General features: G+C 37.1%; 1 protein-coding gene across 1 annotated transcript in view; it reads left to right on the top strand.

Annotated features, from left to right (window-relative positions):
* R3HCC1L (R3H domain and coiled-coil containing 1 like) overlaps positions 1-22818 on the top strand; it is an 87414-nt gene extending 64596 nt beyond the window's left edge. The window contains exons 5-9 of the mRNA XM_067709760.1: positions 7770-7945; positions 12514-12584; positions 13499-13594; positions 14086-14226; positions 21719-22818. Of these exons, the coding sequence (XP_067565861.1) occupies positions 7770-7945; positions 12514-12584; positions 13499-13594; positions 14086-14226; positions 21719-21786 (552 nt within the window). The 3' untranslated portion in view covers positions 21787-22818. The remainder of the gene's footprint in view (positions 1-7769; positions 7946-12513; positions 12585-13498; positions 13595-14085; positions 14227-21718) is intronic.
* The last annotated feature ends 1756 nt before the right edge of the window (positions 22819-24574 follow it).

Here is a 24574-nt window from a genome sequence, read left to right as displayed (position 1 = left end):
ATCCTTAATCAGAGGGAATTAGTTGTCCTGAACATTGATATAGCCACCGTTTCTGATTCTGTTCACTGTAAGGCCATTTCATCATGTTACGGAAGGAATACTAGACTAGCGGTCAGGAGACCTGAGTTATGATTCAAACTTTATCAATAATTTGATTTGTAACCTTAGGGATGTCCTTTAGTCTCTCTGTGATGTAATTTTCCATCCTTATAATTGGGATAACAGTAGCAGCTGATCTAACATGCCCATCTGACAGATATAAATATAACTTTATCCCAAAATAATGTAGCATATATTTATTTTTTGTTTGTAGAGAGTAACTTGTGACTTCAGAACTTTTTGTTTTTCCTTTTGTATCTTGAAGAACCTAGTATCAAACAAAAAATAAAAAGCTCAGTGATCCATGCCTAGTTGACCTTCTGCTCTCTGCACCCTTTTTGTCCCCTTCTACAAATAGGAATCAGGCAATTATGTCATAGCAAGTCAGGTACTTTTTTTTTTTTAACATGTTTTTTGGAGTGTAATTGCTTTACAATGGTGTGTTAGTTTCTGCTGTTATCACAAAGTGAATCAGCTATACGTATACATATATCCCCATATCCCCTCCCTCTTGCATCTCCCTCCCACCCTCCCTATCCCACCCCCTAGGTGGTCACAAAGCACCAAGCTGATCTCTCTGTGCTATGCGGCTGCTTCCCACTAGCTATCTATTTTACATTTGATAGTATTTATAAGTCCATGCCACTCTCTCACTTCATCCCAGCTTACCCTTCCCCCTCCCCTTGTCCTCAAGTCCATTCTCTAGGTCTGCATCTTTATTCCTGTCCTGCCCCTAGGTTCATCAGAACCATTTGTTTTTTGGTTTTTTTTTTTAGATTCCATATGTATGTGTTAGCATACAGTATTTCTTTTTCTCTTTCTGACTTACTTCACTCTGTATGACAGACTCTAGGTCCATCCACCTCACTACAAATAACTCAATTTTGTTTCTTTTTATGGCTGAGTAATATTCCATTGTATATATGTGCCACATCTTCTTTAACCATTCATCTGTCGGTGGACACTTAGGTTGCTTCCATGTCCTGGCTATTGTAAATAGTGCTGCAATGAACGTTGTGGTACATGTATCTTTTTGAATTATGGTTTTCTCAGGGTATATATGCACAGTAGTGGGATTACTGGGTCATATGGTAGTTCTGTTTTTAGTTTAAGGAACCTCCATACTGTTCTCCATAGTGGCTGTATCAATTTACATTCCCACCAACAGTGCAGGAGGGTTCCCTTTTCTCCACACTCTCTCCAGCATTTATTGTTTGTAGATTTTTTGACGCTGGCCATTCTGACTGGTGTGAGGTGATACCTCATTGTGGTTTTGATGTACATTTCTCTAATTCCTCCTGTGTGTCTTTGGAGAAACGTCTATTTAGGTCTTCCACCCATTTTTTGATTGGGTTGTTTGTTTTTTTGATATTGAGCTGCATGAGCTGCTTGTATATTTTGGAGATTAATCCTTTGTCAGTTGCTTCATTTGCAAATATTTTCTCCCATTCTTTTTTTTTTGATAAATTTGTTTATTTTATTTTATTTATTTTATTTATTGCTGCATTGGATCTTCATTGCTGCATCTGGGCTTTCTCTAGTTACGACGAGCTGGGGCTACTCTTCGTTGTGGTGTGCAGGCTTCTCATTGTGGTGACTTCTCTTGTTGAGAGCACTGGCTCTAGGCACGCAGGCTTCAGTAGTTGTGGTGCAGGGGCTTAGTTGCTCCGCAGCATGTGGGATCTTCCCAGACCAAGGCTCGAACCTGTGTCCCCTGCATTGACAGGCGGATTCTTAACCACTGTGCTACAGTCTTTTCGTCTCGTTTGTGGTTTCCTTTGCTGTGCAAAAGCTTTTAGGTTTAATTAAGTCCCATTTGTGTACTTTTGTTTTATTTCTATTTCTCTAGGAGGTGGGTCAAAAAGGATCTTGCTGTGATTTATGTCAAAGAGTGTTCTGCCTATGTTTTCCTCTGAGAGTTTTATAGTGTCTGGCCTTACGTTTAGGTCTTTAATCCATTTTGAGTTTATTTTTGTGTATGGCTTTAGGGAGTGTACTAATTTCATTCTTTTATGTGTAGCTGTCCAGTTTTCCCAGCACCACTTATTGAAGAGGCTGTCTTTTCTCCATTGTATATTCTTGCCTCCTTTATCAAAGATAAGGTGACTGTATGAGTGTGGGTTTATCTCTGGGCTTTCTATCCTATTCCATTGATCTATATTTCTGTTTTTGTGCCAGTACCATACTGTCTTGATTACTGTAGCTTTGTAGTATAGTCTGAAGTCAGGGAGCCTGATTCTTCCAGCTCTGTTTTTCTTTCTCAATATTGCTTTGGCTATTCGGGATCTTTTGTGTTTCCATACAAATTGTGAAATTTTTTGTTCTAGTTCTGTGAAAAACGCCATTGGTAGTTTGATGGGGATTGCATTGAATCTGTAGATTGCTTTGGGTAGTATAGTCATTTTCACAATGTTGATTCTTCCAATCCAAGGACATGGTATATCTCTCCGTCTGTCAGTATCATCTTTAATTTCTTTCATCAGTGTCTTATAGTTTTCTGCATACAGGTCTTTTGTCTCCTTAGGTAGGTTTATTCCTAGGTATTTTATTCTTTTTGCTGCAATGGTAAATGGGAGTGTTTCAGATTTTTCATCTATTCCTATTCATTAGTGTATAGGAATGCAAGAGATTTCTGTGCATTAATTTTGTATCCTGCTACAAATTCATTGATTAGCTCTAGTAGTTTTCTGGTAGCATCTATAGTATCTTGTCATCTGAAAACAGTGACAGTTTTACTACTTTTCTGATTTGGATTCCTTTTATTTCTTTTTCTTCTCTGATTGCCGTGGCTAAAACTTCCAAAACTATGTTGAATAATAGTGGTGAGAGTGGGCAACCTTGCCTTGTTCCCAATCTTACTGGAAATGGTTTCAGTTTTTCACCATTGAGAACAATGTTGGCTGTGGGTTTGTCATATGTGGCCTTTATTATGTTGAGGTAAGTTTCCTCTATGCCTACTTTCTGGAGGGGTTTTATCATAAATGGGTGTTGAATTTTGTTGAAAGCTTTTTCTGCATCTATTGAGATGATCATATGGTTTTTCTCCTTCAATTTGTTAATATGGTTTATCACATTGATTGATTTGCGTATATTGAAGAATCCTTGCATTCCTGGGATAAACCCCACTTGATCATGGTGTATGATCCTTTTAATGTGCTGCTGGATTCTGTTTGCTAGTATTTTGTTAAGGATTTTTTGCATCTGTGTTCATCAGTGATATTGGCCTGTAGTTTTCTTTTTTTGTGACATCTTTGTCTGCTTTTGGTATCAGGGTGGTGGTGGCCTCACAGACTGAGTTTGGGAGTGTTCCTCCCTCTGCTATATTTTGGAAGAGTTTGAGAAGGATAGGTGTTAGCTCTTCTCTAAATGTTTGATAGAATTTGCCTGTGAAACCATCTGGTCCTGGGCTTTTGTTTGTTGGAAGATGTTTAATCACAGTTTCAATTTCAGTGCTTGTGATTCGTCTGTTCATTTTTCTATTTCTTCCTGGTTCAGTCTCGGAAGGTTGTGCTTTTCTAAGAATTTGTCCATTTCTTCCAGGTTGTCCACTTTATTGGCATATAGTTGCTTGTAGTAACCTCTCATGACCCTTTGTATTTCTGCAGTGTCAGTTGTGACTTCTCCTTTTTCATTCTAATTCTGTTAATTTGAGTCTTCTCCCTTTTTTTCTTGATGAGTCTGGCTAATGGTTTATCAGTTTTGTTTATCTTCTCAAAGAACCAGCTTTTAATTTTATTCATCTTTGCTGTCGTTTCCTTCATTTCTTTTTCATTTATTTCTGATCTGATCTTTATGATTTCTTTCCTTCTGCTAACTTTGGGGGTTTTTTTGTTCTTCTTTCTCTAATTGTTTTAGGTGTAAGGTTAGGTTGTTTATTTGAGATTTTTCTTGTTTCTTGAGGTAGGATCGTATTGCTGTAAACTTCCCTCTTAGAACTGCTTTTGCTGCATCCCATAGATTTTGGGTCATCGTGTTTTCATTGTCATTTGTTTCTAGGTATTTTTTGGTTTCCTCTTTGATTTCTTCAGTGATCTCTTGGTTATTTAGTAGCATATTGTTTAGCCTCCATGTGTTTGTATTTTTTACAGTTTTTTTTCTGTAATTGATATCTAGTCTCATAGTGTTGTGGTTGGCAAGGACACTTGATACAATTTCAGTTTTCTTAAATTTACCAAAGCTTGATTTGTGGCCCAAGATATGATCTATCCTGAAGAATGTTCCATGAGCACTTGAGAAGAAAGTGTATTCTATTGTTTTTGGATGAAATGTCCTATAAATATCAATTATGTCCATCTTGTTTAATGTGTTATTTAAAGCTTGTGTTTCCTTTTTTATTTTCATTTTGGATGATTTGTTCATTGGTGAAAGTGGGGTGTTAAAGTCCCCTACTATGATTGTGTTACTGTCGATTTCCCCTTTTATGGCTGTTAGCATTTGCCTTATGTATTGAGGTGCTCCTATGTTGGGTGCATAAATATTTACAATTGTTATATCTTCTTGAATTGATCCCTTGATCTTTAGGTAGTGTCCTTCTTTGTCTCCTGTAATAGTCTTTATTTTAAAGTCTATTTTGTCTGATAGGAGAATTGCTACTCCAACTTTCATTTGATTTCCATTTGCATGGAATATCTTTTTCCATCCCCTCATTTTCAGTCTGTATGTGTCCCTAGCTCTGAAGCGGTACTGTTTTTTAGACTTGTTTTCAAGAGCAGGTTACTAGGCTTATAAGAGTCTTAAAACCCTCACTTTGGGAAGATAATTTAATTTAGTTGATTTTGTGGAAGCTGGTTCTACATATGAAGGACTACTCAGATTTCACTTATGCTTTATAAACAGCAAGCAGGCCCTTGGTAAAAATCATAAAATATTTGTGATTCATAACTCAAAATTATTTGCTGAGTTGTTTGCAAACTTTCCTTTCCTGTGGACTGTAATAGATTAGAATGAATCAAATTGTAAACCTTTCCCCTCTATTGTTGCTCTATCAAACATTTATTAGCCATATGAAAGAAAAATATATGAAGGTTGGTCATAAAATATGAAGGTTTCACATTGACAGTTGTGACAAGTATTGTCTCAATACACGTGACTCTTAACAGTAAATGTTTCAGTTGTCTACAGTAGAAATATGATGCAAACTACAAATGTGAGCCATGTATATAATTTAAAATTTCTATGAGCCACATTTAAAAAGGTAAAAATAAACAGGTAAAGTCAAGAACGTATTTTTAATATATCCAAAATATCATTTCAACATGTAATCAATATAAGAAATTATTAGTGAGATCTTTTATTTTTTGTATTAAGTCTTTGAAATTTGATGTGTATTTTATACATAAAACACATCTCAATTCAGACTAGCCATGTTTCTAGTACTCAGTAACCACATGTGGCTGGCAGCTACTGTGTTGGACAGTACAGGTCTACTGCAAAAAAGTCATTGCATCAAATCTTAGGGCCTTTCCTGAAATACATCTGTATTACTGTGTCTAACCCCTGTCTGATAGTGGTCTCTACCCTACCCGCCCCCACTCCCCTCTCACAATCATGCTCTTATCCTCACTTTATACCATATTGTCTTCTCTTAGGCATTTCCCCCTTCTGTGCCACATATTCCTTTCTCTTTACCCTGTCAAGGCCCCCTTGAATGTTTTGTTGAAATTCTCAGGAGAAAACACCATTAATAGTATGGCCTGCTACCTCTCAGCCTACCTCCCCCCAAAATGTGTTGCCAGTAGACATGTAAGCTGATTCCAACAATATCAGTACCATGGGAGTATGAAACAAAGTTCTCCTCTTAAGAAAAGTTAGGAGTCCCTGATAATAGTGGAGTCCTGAGTGTTATAGGAAAAACTAGTCAGGAGTATGTTACTTGTAGGCTTTATATCTATTTTCCCATGAAATGTAGAGTAGGAATTGTGTGTTTTGCTATTATTTACACTTTGCATTTAATCAGTACCAGAAGCTGAAGTGTTTAATAATTACCTCAAAAATGGGATGTAAGTATACAAGTTCAAATTTGCTGACCAGATTAGAGCAAAGGGCCATAATCAAATTTCCTTGCCAGACTATCCTGCCTCTCTTTTTTCTTCCTCTTTATAATCAGTTCTTATAGTTCCAAGATATTTGTAGTTAGGCATTGTTTACCTCTCACAATGCATTATTTAGCCCCAATTTATAAATGCATGGACATGCAGTGGTTTGTTTGGTTTGGTTTTGCAAAGTAACTCAAAAAGTCCATGCCAGAAATTCAAAAATGAAGCAAATAGTTCCAAGGACAGTAGCATTAAAAAGTTAGAAATAAATTTAACAAAAGAAGTGTAAAACTTGTACCCTGAAACTACAACACATTTTTGGAAGAAATTAAAGAAGACCTAAATAAACATCCCATGTTTATCTTCTTTAATATTGTTAAGATACTACCCAAAGTGATTAACACATCCAGCTCAATCCCAGCTGTCCTGTATTTTTTGCAGAAATTGACAAAATGATCCTCTAATTCATTTGGAAATGCAAGGGACTCAGAATAGCCAAAATGATTTTGAAAAAGAACAAAGTAGGAAGACTCAAACTTCCTGATTTCAAAACTTATAAAACAACAGTAATCAAGACAGTGTGGCACTGGCATAAGGATGGACTTGCAAGTAATTGCAGATTACCCTCCTTTCTGGGGCTCTCAGTTATTCTAAACTGATACACCAGTCCACTGTAGGCTTTTAAGGATTTGTTAAACATTTAGCTGATATCTTCTTGCCCACTCATGTGGTGGCCACTTCTTCCCATGATCTGCCAGAGGCAAAAAAGTTTATATATTCTGTTTCTCTTTGGAGGGACATGTCATCCTGTGGATTTCAATTTTCTTGTGTACTCTGTGTTGCATACTCAGCTGTATGGTAAACTCAAGAAAAGTTATGATTTTATAGGTCAGTTGGTCTTTTCTCATTGTTACGGTGTGAGGAATATTTTCTTCCTGATTTCTACATCCTAAGCAGGGTAGAAATAACATGGTGCTTGGCCTATAATAGATTTAGCACCTAGTTAAAATATGTTTAAATTGGGTTGAAATTGAATTCTTACTTAGGTGACACGTAGTGTGCTAACACTTACTGCATCATCTCATTTAATCTGCACACCATAGAATAGTAGAATTTTAAGTATTCTTCATTACTATTAATTCCTGTATTAACCTGCTTTATGGAAATTCCTTTAGGTAGCTCTCATGCTAGGGAACTTAAATATAATTATTTGTGCCACTTACATTTGTCATAACAAATTTCTTTGTAAGCTACTGTCAACGAAAGGTAGACTAACAAAGTGTTTTTATTCTTAAAAATTTTGTTTTGTTTTTGTTCACTTTCAGAAACAAAACTATGGGTCTGATCAATAAGTTCAAATAAAACAAATGTTATTAATTCATCTCTTCAGCTATTTTCTGAAATTCATTTTCTAAGATGTGTTGTTCATAACTCACCACATTAATCAAAGTATTCCACATGTATAATATAAGCTGGGTGATAGAGCCCAGTCATTACTGTGTTCATGAACAGAGACAAATGATAAAGGTTAAGGAATAGGAACATGGAGACAAAAAGGATTGTTTATATATGGGAGGATATTTTACAATGCTCTGGCTTGATGTAACAGTCACATATATGCTTCCTCCTCTCTAGTTATCAGGGAATATGAAGAATAGAGAAAGCATCCAAGAACCTATATTTGATTATTACAACCATGAAGTTCCTGATATTGACCTCAGTGATTGTGAATTCCCACATGTCATTGAAATTTATGACTTCCCCCAAGAATTTCGTACTGAAGATCTTCTACGGATTTTCTGCACTTATCAGTAAGTACTTGCAAATGATTGGGGATGTTAGGGAAGGTGGAATGAAGTTTTCTTAAAATGTCTTCTGAAAGATCATCTTTTTTGTTTTTCTATTCCCGGCGTTTACTTTAGCATCAAGTTTGTTTATTGTCTTTTCCAAGTCCGTTAGAAATCCGTATCAAACCACTCTTCTTCTCAGTTCCTTTAAAAAATGCTAAATAGTCTTTCTAGACCCCATTTTAGCATTTAAGAAGAATGTCATCAATAATGACTTTGGAATCTGTCTTCATGGTGCATTTAGTCCATTTATATTTATTGTAATTATTGATATATTTGGATGTATGCCTGCCATCTTTTTTTGTGTGTTTACTTGTCCCATATTTTTCTCTTTTCTCTTGCCTTCTTTTGGATTGATGAGGTATTTTTTTCTCCTTCCATATATTTGGGAAATGATCCTGTTTCTATTGTTTGGTGGTTACTTTAGAAATTATAAAATGCCTGCTTAATTTATCAATGGCTAAAGTTAATATTTTTACACTCTTTCCAAACATTCTAAGGGTTTTTAACTCCATTCCCCAATTCCATTCCAGTGTCTCCCGAACCTCCAACTAATATGCTATTGTGATTTAGTATTTTGAATCTTTTTTTCTTTTTAAATTCCATTTGATGTTACATTATTATTTTATATTATCAGCATTCAGATTCATCCACTTTCTGTATTCTTCATTTATACCTTCTTGTGTCTTATACCTTTCATCTGAAATCTTTTTCCTCTTGAATGAAACATGTTCTTTAGTATTTAATTTAGTAACAGTCTGCTGGTAACACACTTAGTTGGGTTTTGTTGTCATCATCGTCGTTGTTTCTTAATGGCTTTATTTCAACTTCATTCTTGAAAGACATTTTTGCTGGGTAGAGAATCTTAGGTTGGTAATTGTTTTTCTCAGAAACTTGAAATTTTTATTCTGCTTTCTCCTGGCTTTCTTAGTGTAGGATGAGAAGCCAGCTGAAAATCTGACTATTGCTTCTGAGAGTAATCTGTCTTTTCTCTTTGGGTGCTCTTAATGTTTTGTCTTTGGTATTGTGCATTTTCAGTATGATGTGGCTTTGTGTTTCTTTTGTTATTATTATTATGGAGCTTGTATTTTTCATTGGTTTTGGAGAAGACTAGACATTCTCTCTTCAAATATTGCCTCTGTACTAGTCTCTTTTATATTCTCTAAGATGCCAGTTAAAAGTAGATTAAACCTTCTCACTTAATCCTCGTGTTATCTCTTTCATATTTTCCATTTCTTTGTCTCCATTACATGCTGAGTAATTTTTTTAGCTCTAATTTCTGCTTTCTGATTTCTTCAGCTGTGTTTAATTTGCTGTTAAATCTGTCCATTGAATTTTTAAATTTCATTTTATGTTTCTCATTTTTCAAAGTTCTCTATTTTTCAAATCTGCATGGTCATTAGTTTCTTTTTTTTCTCCAAATATTTTCAAGAAGTATATTGAACATAGACCTTCTGTAGTCTGTGTCTGGTAATTTCTTTACCTGAAGTCCTTTTAATTCTCTTTCTGCAAATTCTCACTCATAGTGCCTTGCTTCTTTTTTGGAGGTTTAGTTACTTTTTTAAAAAACTGTACAGCTGACCATTTCCTTTGGAATTTTACTTATGAGAATTGAGGCTTACAGTAAAAGAAGAGGATATCTCTTGAGAGGATATGTGTTTTCTTCTGCCAGGCACCAGGGGCCCTAACAGTCCAAAAGAGCTGTAAATTAAATTATTGATTTGAGGTTATTCTGACCACCGAGATAGAAATAGTCAAGTAGAGAATGATAAAAAAATGATTGTTATATGTCTCAACCAGTTTATTTTAAGACATATAAATGTCCATTTACTTGCCAGTCTTTGATGTGGTGCCAAGGCCTTTTTTTTTTTAAGTAACTAGTCTGTTGATGGCAGACTATCTTCTATTGAGTTCTTATATGTCACCCTGATATCACCTGTGTCTTCCAGCAAGAACTTTAATGTCCCTTCAGAGTCACCTGAGTGCAAATTCCTTATAGGTTAAAATGTTTTCTCTCTCTCTCTCTTCGTAAAATTTTTTTTTGGCTGTGCCGCATGGCTTCCAGGGTCTTAGTTCCCTGACCAGGGATTGAACCCAGGCCACAGCAGTGAAAGTGCCAGGTCCTAACCATTGGACCACCAGGGAATTCCCTCTCTCTCTCTCTCTTTTTTTTTAGCTCTTTTGCCCAAACATAATTGATAATAGCTGTTTCGGTTTTTTTAGTGACTTTATCTTTCTCTAGTCTTCCAAACTATAGACACAACTTTTCTTTTTCACAATCATATTTCATCGTTTTAATTTTATTTAATAAATTAAATTATGTAGTGAAAATGTAAATTAAAACTGATATAAGTGGGTTTGAGAATAATTGCACTACCTCTTATATATGTATGTAATTCATACATATGTATGAGAAGGTAAAAGAGTCAGAAGTATACCTCTGTATCTTTAGCTTATAAGAAAAAATAAGCTTCAGGAATAAAGAAATAATCCCAAAAATAAGTTATTAAGAAAAAGATTTTCAGGGTCTGGAAGAAAGTCATTACCAAGAAGGGATTATACTTTAATGCTCCAATCCTGACATTAACAATGAACCAGATCTAACAATGAACCAGGTCTGTTGTCTGATATACAAATTTAAAGTTAAAATTCAATTCATGTACATCTTGAATTAGGGTATAGCTCCCAAATTTTCCTTAAGGGTTAGATAGTAATTATTTTAGGCAACTCTGCCATCGTTGCACAAAAGTAGCCATAGACAACAGGTGTGGCTACAGACAATGAGTGTGGCTGTATTCATTGAAACTTTATGTACAAAAACAAGCACCCTGTTTTTTTTTAAACTCTAGAACAGGCAAAACTAGCAGCCAGGTATCTCACTTAAATTTTGTTGGTTGAGGGGACAGGAGTAGCACTTATCAGTTATGTAACTAAAAGAGAGGAGGAGTGACTAGATCATGGAGGACAGTTAACACTCTCTGCCATAGATCTTACACTAAACATATAGTGTAGATCAGTCAGTCTAATTCATTACAATTATGTTAAGACTTGGTATCAGGGTCTGTTCCGGATAAAGTGCATAATAGGTTTTAAAAAGCAGTCAATGAGATTAAATCCAAAATTAGAACTACCTTAGGTTGTCATTAATAATGATGACTTTTAAGACCAAGAATTGATTTTGTTGATGTCTGGAATTTCCTGAAGATTAGTTATTTCTTAAGAATTATTAACTTCCCTTGCTTTGTTTCTTCCTAATCTTACCTGCAGATCATTTTTCTATGAAACAGGAAAACATTCTCAAAAGGGGGAAGCATTTTAAAGGGTTATGAAATTCTGAAGTCTAAAAGGCCCTCCAGAGCCCATCTAAGTTTTTCTCTTTCTTTTGTCAACTATCTTATAATACAGACTTCCACTGTTGAACTTTCTCATAGTCTTCAACCCCTGTGGTCATTTTATGCGATGGTCAAACTGACCCTTACATTCAGGAAATTGTCTAACTAACCTTCAAAGCCTCTTTATTCCTTTTTCCTTCAAAGGAAATTTTTTCTTGACTAGTTGTTAAAGAGGGAAGATATTTTAGCAGTTGCCTTTTTTTTTCTTTATAGTGCTTTATAAAAAAAAGAAAAGGTCATGGTGCAAAAGCGTATAATAATAATGCCTGTTGAGTCAAACACCAGAGTCAACTTCATATTTTAATCACATCTTCATCAATATTAATCATCTTCCTGATGAATATTGCTATTAATAATAAAAAATAATGGGCACTATTCATTTATTAGATGTCCACTAAGTGCTCAACACTGTGCCCTTTACCTTGTCATGGATGATCTCACTTCCGTTTTCACAGCAACTCTGTTATGAAGGAACTGTACCCATTTCTACAGATGAGCAGACCTAGCTTACAGAGAGATTAAACCTGCCCATGGTCTGAAGGTGGCAGAACCTGAGTTTCCCTTTCTTACTTCACTTCTACAACTGGAAAGAAAGAATAGGTCAGCCTCTCTGATTAGAGTTGTCCCTTTTCTCCCTTATTTGATTGATTGATTGATTTTGCTTTGAATGACCTGTCTCCCTCTTCCTCTCTGTCTCTTGTCTCTGTCCTTGAGCCTATATTTGCATTAAATCCAGATGACCTTCCCTGCCTACCTCCTCCTCTAATATTCTTCTACCCCTCCTATGCTTCCTCGTTCCACCTCTTCTAGTTCCAGTCCCCTAAAAACATCTCTTGTAAATAGTGTGATAAATACTTTACCTCCCCAGGGAACACGTGAGGATTAATTAGTTGATGTCTGTAAACTGGCTTACAATGTAAAATGCTCCCAGGTAGGTCTTTATGATGGTATTATTGCTATTAAAGTTCAGTGGCTTCTTCTGTACCCCAAGCCATTTTGTGTGTCATTATCCCCATTCCACCTGTGTGCTTGTTGAGTGTTTCTATCTCATCATGAAATGCTTTATGAGACTCTATTTGAAAGATGTTTTTTAAAAGTAAATTTTATTTTAAGGAATAAAATTCTGTTCTTTTGTTGCAGAAAGAAAGGATTTGATATTAAATGGGTGGATGATACACACGCCCTAGGAGTATTCTCCAGTCCGATTACAGGTATTCACCCAATGGATTTCAGTGTGCTTGTTGTCCGTTTTCTCCTACTTTCTCTTACAAGTAGTCTCCTAAGGACTACTTGTCCTTATTTGCTTTCTGTTCCAGCCACCTGACATTTTATTCAGTCAATACAGATAATTGGCAGGTAGAGGTTTTTGAGGCATGTTACTTTGGTACCCATTTGCTCCCCCTCTCCCTTTTTATCCTAATCCAGTGGTATTTGGAGAGAGAGCTCCTTCCAAGGTTATTTGCTGCATAGCTGTCATTATGATAGTGCATAGACAGATTATACGTAAAGATTTAAGAAGCCAGTATGACTAAATCTTAAAATATTTTTGATTCTACCCCCCTCCCCGACAAATGAATTTGCAGTAGCCCTTTAACCTGTCCAGTGAGCATTTGTAATACCTACTTTCCGAATATATGATTTGGCCTTTTCACTTATATCATTGGCCTCATGATAGATCTGATGCAGAGGCATTCAAAGAAATTAGAGATGTTGATTCCTGTCTGAATCACCTAAAATAGGGGTCTGCAAACTTATTCTGTAAAGAGCCAGATAGTAGATATTTTAGGGTATAAGGTTTCTGTCACTACTTAACTCTTGTGTTGTAGCCAGAAAGCATCCCTAGACAGTATGCAAATGAATGAGCATGGCTCTGTTTCAGTAAAACTTTACAGAAACAGGTGGTTGGCTGGATTTGGTCACAAAGCCATAGTTTACTGATCCCTGTTCTAAAATAATCACTGCCATTTTGTTCCTTACGGATTTTCTAGAGCTTACCATTTCTTTTGCTCATGATGAAAAATAAAGGATAACATCTAGGAAATACTTTTAAGAACTAGCCTTAAATTTTTTTTTTGCATCACTCTTCTTCATGTCTTCTACTTCTTTATATTTATTCTCTTAACAGCTCGTGATGCTCTGGGTAGTAAACATACCATGGTGAAGATCCGGCCCTTGTCGCAGGCTACGAGAGCAGCCAAGGCCAAAGCTAGAGCTTATGCTGGTAAGCCTATAATCTCAGGAGATTTTTCTTGTTGATAGCGGTGATATTGTTTTTTCCAGCACTTGTATAGCATCCAGAGTTCTAAGGACATATCACTTTTATTTTTAGTGTTAAAGGAAATATTATTTTAAGGAGAAAAGGCTGTGTTGGAAATATAGCACTGGAGTAGCCACTTGGAGAGAGTGGGAGATACTAACTGCAAGCAATGCAGCAACCATTTTCTGATGACATCCTTATCTAGTTTACCTCTGTGTTTAGCTGTTTGATAGAGTCACTATAAGAAATTGTGTTAATACAGATAATGAAGGCAGGGTTGTTTGTGCTTTGCCATGTTAATTTCCTCTGCTCTTCATCTATCAGGCTTGTATTAATTACTGCTGATACAGCCCTTGTTAGTCTATTTGGTATGTTAATTACTGAGTTAAATCACTTGGAGCTAGAGTGCTTTCTCTTCCTTACTCCCTCCTGCTCCCTCCCTTTCTCCCATTCAGAGTTTCTCCAGCCAGCAAAGGAGCGTCCTGAGACTTCAGCAGCCCTAGCCAGAAGGTTAGTCATCAGTGCCCTTGGGGTTCGAAGTAAGCAGAGCAAAACCGAACGGGAAGCAGAACTTAAGAAACTGCAAGAAGCCCGCGGTGAGTTGAAGTTGATGGTGTTTTCTTTAGTCCCTTTAGAGTTCACTATAAGGCATGTGTTTAAAAAAAAAAAAGGAAGCCAGCCCATTCCATTTCGGCATTTCCATTTCCTAGAAGCCTCCTACATATATTGAAATTGTTTTCATGCCTTATATTTAGGAGGAAGACATTTTAGAATTTGTCTGCCTGTTCCACACCAAGGCATCTTAATCCATGTTCCTACTGTTGTTTTCCAAGAGATAGGTTCAGTCCTTTTAGCTTATCCATGGCTATTTCTATAGTTCTTGCTCCCGACTCTCAGAAAAGTATTCCTATGAAGACATAATAGTCTCCCAGGCAGAAAACATTATTTGCTGTGGTTTTACTGGGCCATGATTGCCATGATATTATCAGATGGTTTAGATCTTAGATAGAAGACAAATTAAGGAGAAGGCAGCATCTGACATTGATAATAACTGTAGAAGGTAATTTTTTCTTTAAAGACAGTCCTGAGTGGCTCCATTAGAGCACATCTAGGTTAGCCTAATCTTCTGATTATTTTCCAGTACTTAAGAGTCCTCAGAATATTTCAACTGATCCACAAGCAGGGTTTTTCTTTCCCTATAGTTTGTAGTTGAGGTTAAATGTTTCTCTCCCCTTTATAGGCTGTTGACTTGTACGTAAAGGCTTGGGACTCCGGTTAGCACTTAAGTGCTTTTTATCAACCTTCAGGCTTTAGACAGTCTGATTGCCTTAGCCCTCGATCTGTGGAATCTGTGAAGACAATTTATTCTGAAAATTCCACTTACCGAAAAGTAACTTAATTTTTCCACTAAACGAATGGAAGTTTCAAACTCCTTGTTTATTGCCGGTCTAACAAGGCCATTAATACTTCCTGTCCACTCTGCTTTGGTGATAGCAGGCAGCTTGCAGACTCTCAGCTGCACTGGCCAGATAACCAGTGACAGAGGGTGTCATGGCAGGTGCTAGAGTTTCAGAGTTGAACCCAACTAATTTTTGAAACCTTAATGATTATAATGAGGCAGTTTTGATTTTTTCCATGCATTCTTGACTCAAAGGCTTCCTACAGACTATAGAAACAGGGGAAGATTCCTCTGGTTTTTATATATGGCACTGTCAGAGCTAGATTAAAGTAGAATGTGCAGTGTCCTTAACCCTTTATTAATTGGTTATCTCTGAGGAAAATGATTTCTCTGTGATAACCACAGTTATCTCAGAAAATCAATAGAGGGTAATAGCAATGGTATCTATAAAAGGAGATGTGATTCTTTTTGCAATGTTTCCTGCTTCCCTATGTGTGTAATATCACTTGTATTTCTACAGGTACTGCAATAATAGTTTTGTATGGCTATCACCTGAGTATCCCCCTCTGTTTCTCTGTAGGCACATCAGCATACTGTTCCCCTTGAATTTGTTTTAAATGCTCAGCTATGCAAAGGACATTTCAGTGATGAAATTAAAAATGAGGCTGTTGGCTAAGTGGGTACCCTGTTACTTACTTTTTTAAAGAAGGCATTTAGTTGTGAATAGAGACCCACGGTGGTAAGTTTCTCCTATCCATTGGTCCTGAATCTTTACAGGTTATAGATGACTCTTCCTTTATTATGTTTCAGAACTCTCCCATTCTTTATATCTGAGAAAATGCGTATGGAAAAATTCCTGATATAGCTTTCTGGCTTCTTTATGCATTGAGCATATACTCTTGTAATTGCATGGAGCCCAAGACTTCTCACTTAAAGATTTTTTTCTGTGGAAATTAAAAGTACTGTTTAGGTATTAAACAGAACAGATACTTCTGTTCCAGTTCTTCTTCCACTGGAGGGAAAGGGGTCAGTACAGCATAGGAAATAACATTATAGACTCTGGAATCAGACTGCCTGGGTCTACATCTAAACTCTGCCATTTACTGGCTATGTCACCTTAGGCAAATTACCAGTTGAGTAATTACTCTCTGGAGGCCTCTGTTTCCTCATCCATAAAATGGGAATCAAGTGAGATAATCCACAAAAGATACTTAGTCATCTTTAAAAACGATAGGAACACTCTCCCTCCTGTTTCTCTAGGCCTATAATAAGTGTGTGATAAATACGAGCTGCTGCTGTTTTTAGTAATAGTAGCAAAATATCATTTTATGGTGAGTCCAGCACAGATTCCAGTACGTATTTTTTTCTTGTCATTACTCTTTTTATTTTCAATTGCCTGTGATACACTATCAACTACCTTTGGAATTCACTGTGTACCTACCCTGTGCAAGGCATTGTGCTCCCTAATTAGGAAAGTTAGAGAAACAGAAGATGTTGTTCCTCTCCTTAAGACTTGCAGTCTGGTGGGGATATCTGCCTTGAGTAAGAAAGAAAATATGAACCTGATATTTTAAGCAGTTGTTTCTCCTCTCTCTTCAGTTCTGAAGATTTTAAGATTAAAAGCCACATAGAGGTTTTTGCAATTAAAAGGATTGGAAGGAAATTCCTGGCAATATAACATGTTATGATAACTCTGGATGGGGATGGTATTATCTCCAGTTTAGAGCTGGCCCAGAGAGGTGAAGTAGCTGGTCTAAGGTCACCCAACTGGTAAATTGAAAGGAGACATTTGAACCTAGCCCTCTCTAATTAAAACCCATGGTCCTTTTATAATAGTGTAATCCCTTTTGAAGGAGTTTTGGGGTAATTAACATTTTTTTCCAAAAAAAAAAATTAAAACATTTTAAGGTCTTTAGAAAATAAAATATGACAGGCTTCTTTTTAGTTATCCTTTCCAATGGTTAGAGCTTTTACTGTCAGAAAATTCTTCCATAGGTCTAACTTAAACCTGTACAATAGTTTAAAACAGTTTCCTCTTCTTTTTTATTTAGTAGAAATTCAGGAACATCTGGACATCATTCTGTTCTAACAGCCTTTAACTGTAAAGATCAGGGCAGATCATTTAGGAGTGAGAGGATCTGGGCTATAATAGAGTTTTTGCCGTTAACTAGCCATATGGCCATGGGCAATTTTCTTATACTTCTCTGTGCCCCAGTTTCCAACAAAGTGAAAGCAATGCCTGACTTATCTAACCATGGAGAATTTTTTGAGCAACATAAGTTAACATGTATAAAAATGTTTAAAAGGTGCTTTACGTATTTAGAATACTATTATTTATGTGACTCTTGGGAAATTAGTATTCATTATAATAATATAAGCCAGTAATGACAAATGTGTACTGTGTACTGTTGCTCCCCATTCATTATCCATGACAGACAGTGCTAATCAGTCATGACACTCTTGGTGAGTTTTGACTTGACCGTAGCCAATAGATCAGAATTAGCATAGAAATCGAAATTGAAATCTTTGTGCCATCCTGATATAGGTACTTTTATTAATAATACTATAGAATAATTTCCTAGCCTTTCTTTTTCCCACTTCAAGAGTTCTGCTGTCTGGCACAGTGCCTAGTTCATAAAGAGATACTCAGTGTGCATATTCATTGACTGAATACATGAATGACATTTGTTACTCTAATTTTTCTTCATATGTCTTATTTCACTCATGATTCTACTCTGAACCCTTTCAAGTTCTCCATGATTTTCTTTATAAAATCCAGAGTTGAACATTACATATGGAACCCTTCTAATTAATGAATTTGGAATTTGGGATTTTGAGGTATAAATACTTTCCTGATAACTTCCTTTACCCTACTTTGGTCTTATCCTTTTATTGAGAAGTCTTTGTCTTAATCCTTAAAAAGGAGATTAAGAAATTAAAGCTACTCTGGGGAGAATCGAGAAAAAGGAAGTACTCAAATCATTTTAAGCAAATCATATTTTATATATCTGGAAAATAAGAACTTTAGACACAAGTCCCTGAGTGTGAGGAACAGATAGATCTTTTAGTCTAGCAGAGCGCATGACAGATTAGAACTATACTAAGAGTGGGAAATGAAAACATAGATCGTCCTTGAGTACTTTGTATTTGACTTAATCACGTTTTAAATCAAGGATTCACACTAAATGATAAAACCACATTTTAAAGACCAGACTCAGGAATACGTGTAAAATTTCCCCATGTTCCACTTATCAGAACATTTGATTCCCACCTAAAGTTGGAATCAAAGTTTTCAGAATAAGCCACTCTCATTTTCAAAGCCTGCCATAATTTTATTTCATAACTTTGTTCCATTTTATTCTTGGGGGGTATATGATTAATTGGCTGGTTCTAAAAGGCCATCTTTTGGGTCATAGGCCTGAGAGGCAGAGTTAGGTAAACAATAATTTGATCCCTTAGTTTGATTAATGAAATCACTGAGAACTTAAAAGTAAAATCATCTCTATAGGATACTTAGTCAACTGTAATAAAAATTTAATCACAGTCAGCTGCCTTCTGAAATCCTTTTTAGGAATTCCATTATTCTGCCTTCAAGAACCGTGCTGCATTGCTGACTCATAATCTAGGTCTTACGGCATTTTCTTGGTGTCTTTTCTCCCTGGACGTGAAGTTCCCTTCATTTCTAACCACATTTCCATTCATTTTAATCTGACCTTTTTCTGTGGAATGCAGTATTTATCCATATTTTTGGTGTCACCTGCTGTTTAGTAAACTCACGTCTCTGGCCTATATCAGAGATGAAAATGTTTATGGACTGACTGACCATTTCACCAATTATTGCGTGTTATACTTAATACATTGATAATCATTCCACCCTCTAGAGTTAAATGCTCCCTTAACACTTACGTGAGCCAGACTATTTTTTCCCAGTATATTAATGATTAATACATACTTGGTAAGCCTGAAATCTAAAACGAAGAGGTCATTTATGTTACCTCTCCTTGATCTACCAGGTCTGTCAATCCATAAAAGAAGGCAGTTAGATTAGTTTGACCAGACTTGTACTTCAAGTCTTCAGGTTGATTATTACTCTGTAGGTGGCTACAAGTGGATTTTGTGATGATTTTTCTTCATTATTTTCTTAGGTGTAGAAGTAAATTTTGAAGGTTTTAATTTCCATCCCTTTTCTTTATTTTTGTAAACACGACACCAAACTGGCCCCTTTTTCATCTTTAGCACTTTCTGTTCCCTCAGTGAGAAGTCAACTCATTTAATGTAATCATTTCTGCCAATTTATTTATTATACTGAGAAATAAAAGTCTTCAGGGCCAGCTTACGTTAGTGCTTTAGTTAGTCATTTCATGCTAACACTATATTCTTCTTTAGTTCCTTGCCCTTATGGCTGCTGTTGGGCTTTCTCTTACTTTTTTTAATTGGTGGAGTTAATAGGAGCTTTTTTAATACAGTCTATCAGCTATTACCTACTTTCTTTTCTCTTTGATAAAGTGGAAACATGTTTATTCTTTATCTTTCGCAAAATACTTTTTTTCCCCCACATTTGTTCCTTTTCTGTGTAAATATTTTCAGATCCTCTCTTCAGAGGTCAGGACAGTAGAAAGTATGCTGATTTAAGAATTAAGGACCTGGGTTCCAGCTTCAGGTTTTCACTGATTATGTAATCGTAGGCAAGTTACTTAACACCTCCAAGCTTCCATTTTTTCTTTTAAGATGAAGAAAATATTTTTAGGTCTCATCCTAACCTGTATTTCTGTATTCTGTTCATGTTCTATATTTATAAATTTAAGCCTCACATTTTCACTATTTCTTTGTGCTTCTCAGTTTGTCTCTCTATTCTTGCTGACTTTATCATATGGTTTACCACCAGAATTTCCTCTTATATTTACATATATATGGTAATACAGATCTACAGTCTTTTGTTGGAAAGCATTAGTGTAGGAAATGTTTCAGAATTCTAAACTTTTCCAATTTTAGAAAAATAATATATTAATACATGTTTCATAACACCAAAATCGAACACATTAGCATTAATATTTCTGTGGCCTTATGTCCTTTCAGGTTATATTTACCACCAAAGGAGTTTTGACCCCAAACTTTTTAAAAAACAAAAAACTTTTTTTTCAGTGCTACTTCGATTTTGAAATCGTGGATTATGGACCAGTCATTCGTTTTTCTCCTGCTCCTGGATTTCTTTTCCTAAAGCTTTCCATATTGCCTCTCTGGTTTAAGTTTCTGAGTTTATTGAAAAATCTGAGTTCTAATAATTCACTTTTCTAGTTTCTTCACTTTTTCTTGGAACCCAGGACCACTTTTTGATTGTTTTCATCCAAGGTTGCCTTTGCCTTTAGATCCTCTCCTAACTTTTCTCTGAATCAGAACCACAGTCAGCCTTCCTAAGAAATCCCAGAATCCTTTAGACAAGCCAGTTATCCTTCGTGCTATCTCCCTGGAGAATCTCAACCCAATTTAAGCTTGCCTTAAAGCTGAGTCACATGACACTGAGCCTTCAGTTTGGAATTTACTGACCCCCATTTTTTGCCTCTTGTAACTTTGCTGCTATTTTCAGATAATGCCACAAGATGGTGCCCAAATAGCAGCAAATTTCTCTTTCTCACATTTCCAAGTGCCAGTTAGCTTCCTTATCAAGTTCTTTGCCCTTAAAGTTGAGTCAAATACAGTATAGGAATTCCGTAAGGGATTCTGCTGATTTGGAAAGATATGTCAGAATAGCAAGAATTAACTCTAAACTCACCTTGATTTCTGTAATCCCCCTGGTTCATGACTTGCAAAATCTCTTAGTCGAAATAATTGCCCTTGGAAGGAAGCACTTAGGCTTAATCATCTACATTTTATGGTGTCAAGATCAATGACTGACTAGCCATGAAATTAGAACTGGTATTGTGGCATCTAGTGAAGTACTTGGGTCACCACACCGTGTAAGGTCTTTATTGTCTCAGGTATTGGTGAAAGTGTTAAATGGAAACTAAGCTTCTGTGTTAAAATTTGAAGATGGATTGCCCAGATTTGTGCATTTTTTGTTTTTAGAAACAGTTCTTAGTTTCCCTCCATTATATGTGGTCATTTTTCCATGTTGGAATTGGTGTTCCAGAAGATTTCTGGCTCCTGAAAGTGCTCTGAAAATATTGAAATTTGATTTTCCTGTGAAATTTTTTTTTCTTTCTTTTTTTTGTAGAATTGTAGTAGAGAGATATGACTAAAGCCCAGTGGCTACTATTTCCATTTGAGCAAAAAAGTAGAAGAAAAATATTGAAACATATTCTTGATGCCTATTGAAATATTTATATAGATCAGTAGACTGGGAATAATGGGCAATTTTACTGAAGCACTAACACAGTTTAGAAAGATAATTAAAATAAATATATTATCAGCAAGACAAAAATCTGGATCCTGCTCGGTTCTGACTTATTCCATATGCTTTTTATTTCTATTAGCCACAGATCTTTCTCTTTTTATTATATAGTAAGAGAAACATTGTTCCCACTTACAAAGCACTTGGAAAGTTAAAAATATTGACTCTTGGAATCAGGTAAGAGAAAACCAGGGAATTCACCTGTCTCATGATTAAAGTTTGCCTTGTAATTCAGATTAAGTGAAAGTCACTGGTTATGTGAAGTTATACTTAACCATCTTAACACTGCCCTTATTTACAGAGAGAAAACAATTGGAAGCCAAGCAACGGGAAGACATCTGGGAAGGCAGAGACCAGTCTGCAGTTTGAACATCATTTGATGACAGGGATAATTCCAGGAATTCAGAAAATATTTCCAGTCTTCAGAGGATTTTTCCAGAGCTCTGTGTACATGCAGATGTGCATGTTAACGAAAGAAAGAGATAAGCGATCAAGACAAGGGCTGATGAGGTATAGGAGGAAGACAGACTCCTGTTTGTCTTCACTCCTAAATGCAGTTCTTTGGAACTGCCTTAACTGTGTTGGACGTGGAAGGAAGCCATCAGCTAGGAAGAAACTTGGAAGATGTGACTTCCAAGAGTCCTCTGGACAGGGCAAGTCACACTTCCAAGATGTTTTAAGCAAATGCAAAACAGAGGATTCAAACCTGTGATGATGGGAGATTAAGGCACCGCAAAGGCAGGGTGTTCCTTAGTACCTCACAAAGCTGAGAACAGCAGTATTGCAGGGGGTGGGTGAGGTGGGCGGTCAGAGGGGAGGGAGCTGTTAGTACAAGGAGATGGAACGGTATCTGGAGTGCTTGGTATTCACAGAATCTGCACTGCCGGTTCCAGAACCCCAAAGTTGGTGAACTGCAGCAGGTGTAGGTATTTGGACTCCAGAGCTTGTACTAAGCTGAGTGCCTGGGGCTGCTCCAGCCGCATGGCAGCCTGGGGCGTGCCCGCTTCATTCCTTACAGGAAGCCGGTCTTGGGAGCTGTGTGCCAGTTCCAGTTTAAGCAGTACTATCACGTTGAAAGAGAAAGACATTAAAGCCCATTTTATGACATACATCACTCTGCTGTTGGCCAGTTTTGTCATGCCCCTAAAGAAATTAGAGAGCAGTTCTTCCCTTATCTTCACCCCGTAATGCTGTGCGTGGATTCGGTGGATCTGTTGGTTTTATTGATCAGCAGTAGACTGCTGATCATCTCTGTGCCCCAGAGTATACTACAAAATACTCTCCTGGCATTGGTATGTGGTGGCTTCTCTCCCCTTCTTGCCCTCTTTGCACATCCCCACCCCACCCTCTTGCCTTTCGCCATTTTTGTCCAATCTGACATCCTGCAGGAGGCATCTGGCACACAGCATGTTCTTGGTATGATCTTCTCTGCCTTTGCCAGAGGCATTTGGCAAAAGCCATACCAGCTCGTCCATTATAGTGAAGAGCAGCGAGTCACACACCTCTGGGCAGTAAGAGATTTCCTAAAAGACGTGGACAAGTCAGAGCAGTCAGCTCAGGCTTTATCCTTCTCATATCTGCATTCTCAGTGTTTTTGAAGAAATCGTGGTGGTGGACCTCCAGATGCTGAGAGAGCAAGAAATGATGTCTCATTGTGCTTTCAGTGAGGGCAGCAGCCTCATTTTTGTATGATTTAGTGCCCATGACAATGATGGGTTATAGCATTGCCTAGAAGATGGTGTAGTGGGGCTCCGTCCAAACGTTCCTCAAATGACACTGGCTGTGGGTCTTGATCCCTGCCGCTGTTTCGGTCTTAGAGCCCTCTTACAGTTCCTCAGCATTGTTTTTCTCATCCTTTGTCTGTTCTGAAACTGTCCCTTGTTCATGTTCAATACCTCCATTCCAAGTTTGGAGGGGTCATTAGGTCCTCTCGACCCTCTGCCCCAGCACTGCTTAGGGCAGCTGGCTGTACAGCTTGTGCTGTCATCGTAGAACACAGGGAAGTCTGTTTGAACAGTATGGCTGCATTTGAAAGGAAATGCAGGAAACTAGCCAGGTTTCGTACTGAACAGTATACCTCTGAGGTAGACCTTTGCTCTGTTTTGATTCTTCAAGGCTGAGAATGGCCTTGGGTGGTAAAAAAAAAAAAAGTGATTGTTCCTATCACTTGCCTTTAGGGTGCTTCCCCTTTCTGGCAGCATTTTGGCTTCTAAGGGCATTGTTGATGGTAACACATAGTCCCGTGTTTATTACCCAGTTTTCTTTTAGTACTCATAATTTCAAGAAGTTACTTTTGTCCTCATTCTAATGCTGTGTACTTGGTGGCTAGTAACTTACACTTTTTTTCGGATAACAGTCAGCCACCTCTAACTTTCAGATTTATCCTTATAAGTAGATCCAGAGAAAGGATTTTTTTAGCCAAAACTGAAAGCTAAGGAGTGCTCCTGCTTCGGCCCTTAGTAGAGAATGTGCTTTTTAGTTGTATTTTTCCAGTAGCTGGAATTGATGTATACTGGCTGGAGGTAAGAAAGCGCACCTGCCCCGGCCCAGCACGGACTACTTGAGCTCGTCCAGACAGGAGTCAGCTCCTTGGCCATATCCGTACCATGCCTTCGTACACTGAGCTAACTGGAGAGCACCCTGGAGCCGCCACTGGCTGCTCGGGTGGATATTTGAGAAGACAGCTAACGCACTCTGCTGTGTGTTACATGTTGCTTCATGTATGTTGAACTTCTGAATCCCAGTATCACCTGGAATTTATAGTAGATAGAGACATTCCCCTTGCGTTCCAGTATACTCCTCATGGAGTGGAAGTCTTTGTGGAATAGGAAGAAATTAGGCATCTGAATGGTAAGCTGAGGTTCCTAGTACTTCAGTTTCTCTGAGACAAGAATGCCGAGGTGAAAATCATCAGACATTTTTGGTTCTGTCTGGAATTTGGTGGTTGCTATTCTGTTAACATTCCTCATCTAGTTACAGGTCATGCCAGCCGCATCTTCCCATATCCTTCCCTTTCAAGTCAGAGGTGTAACAGCACAACCCTTGTATAGCTTTTTCCAAGAGTTAGAACTGGCTGCACCTATCAAATGTGTGATGTGGGCAGCAAGACTGAGACCAGAGCCGGTGGCTGGCTGCCTGGCCTGCTTTTTCTGGCCTT

This window comes from Pseudorca crassidens, chromosome 16 (genome assembly GCF_039906515.1).
Source record: "Pseudorca crassidens isolate mPseCra1 chromosome 16, mPseCra1.hap1, whole genome shotgun sequence".
Taxonomy (NCBI): Eukaryota; Metazoa; Chordata; class Mammalia; order Artiodactyla; family Delphinidae; genus Pseudorca; species Pseudorca crassidens.
Note: the sequence above shows the minus strand (reverse complement) of the source record. Positions and strands in the feature narration are given on the sequence as shown.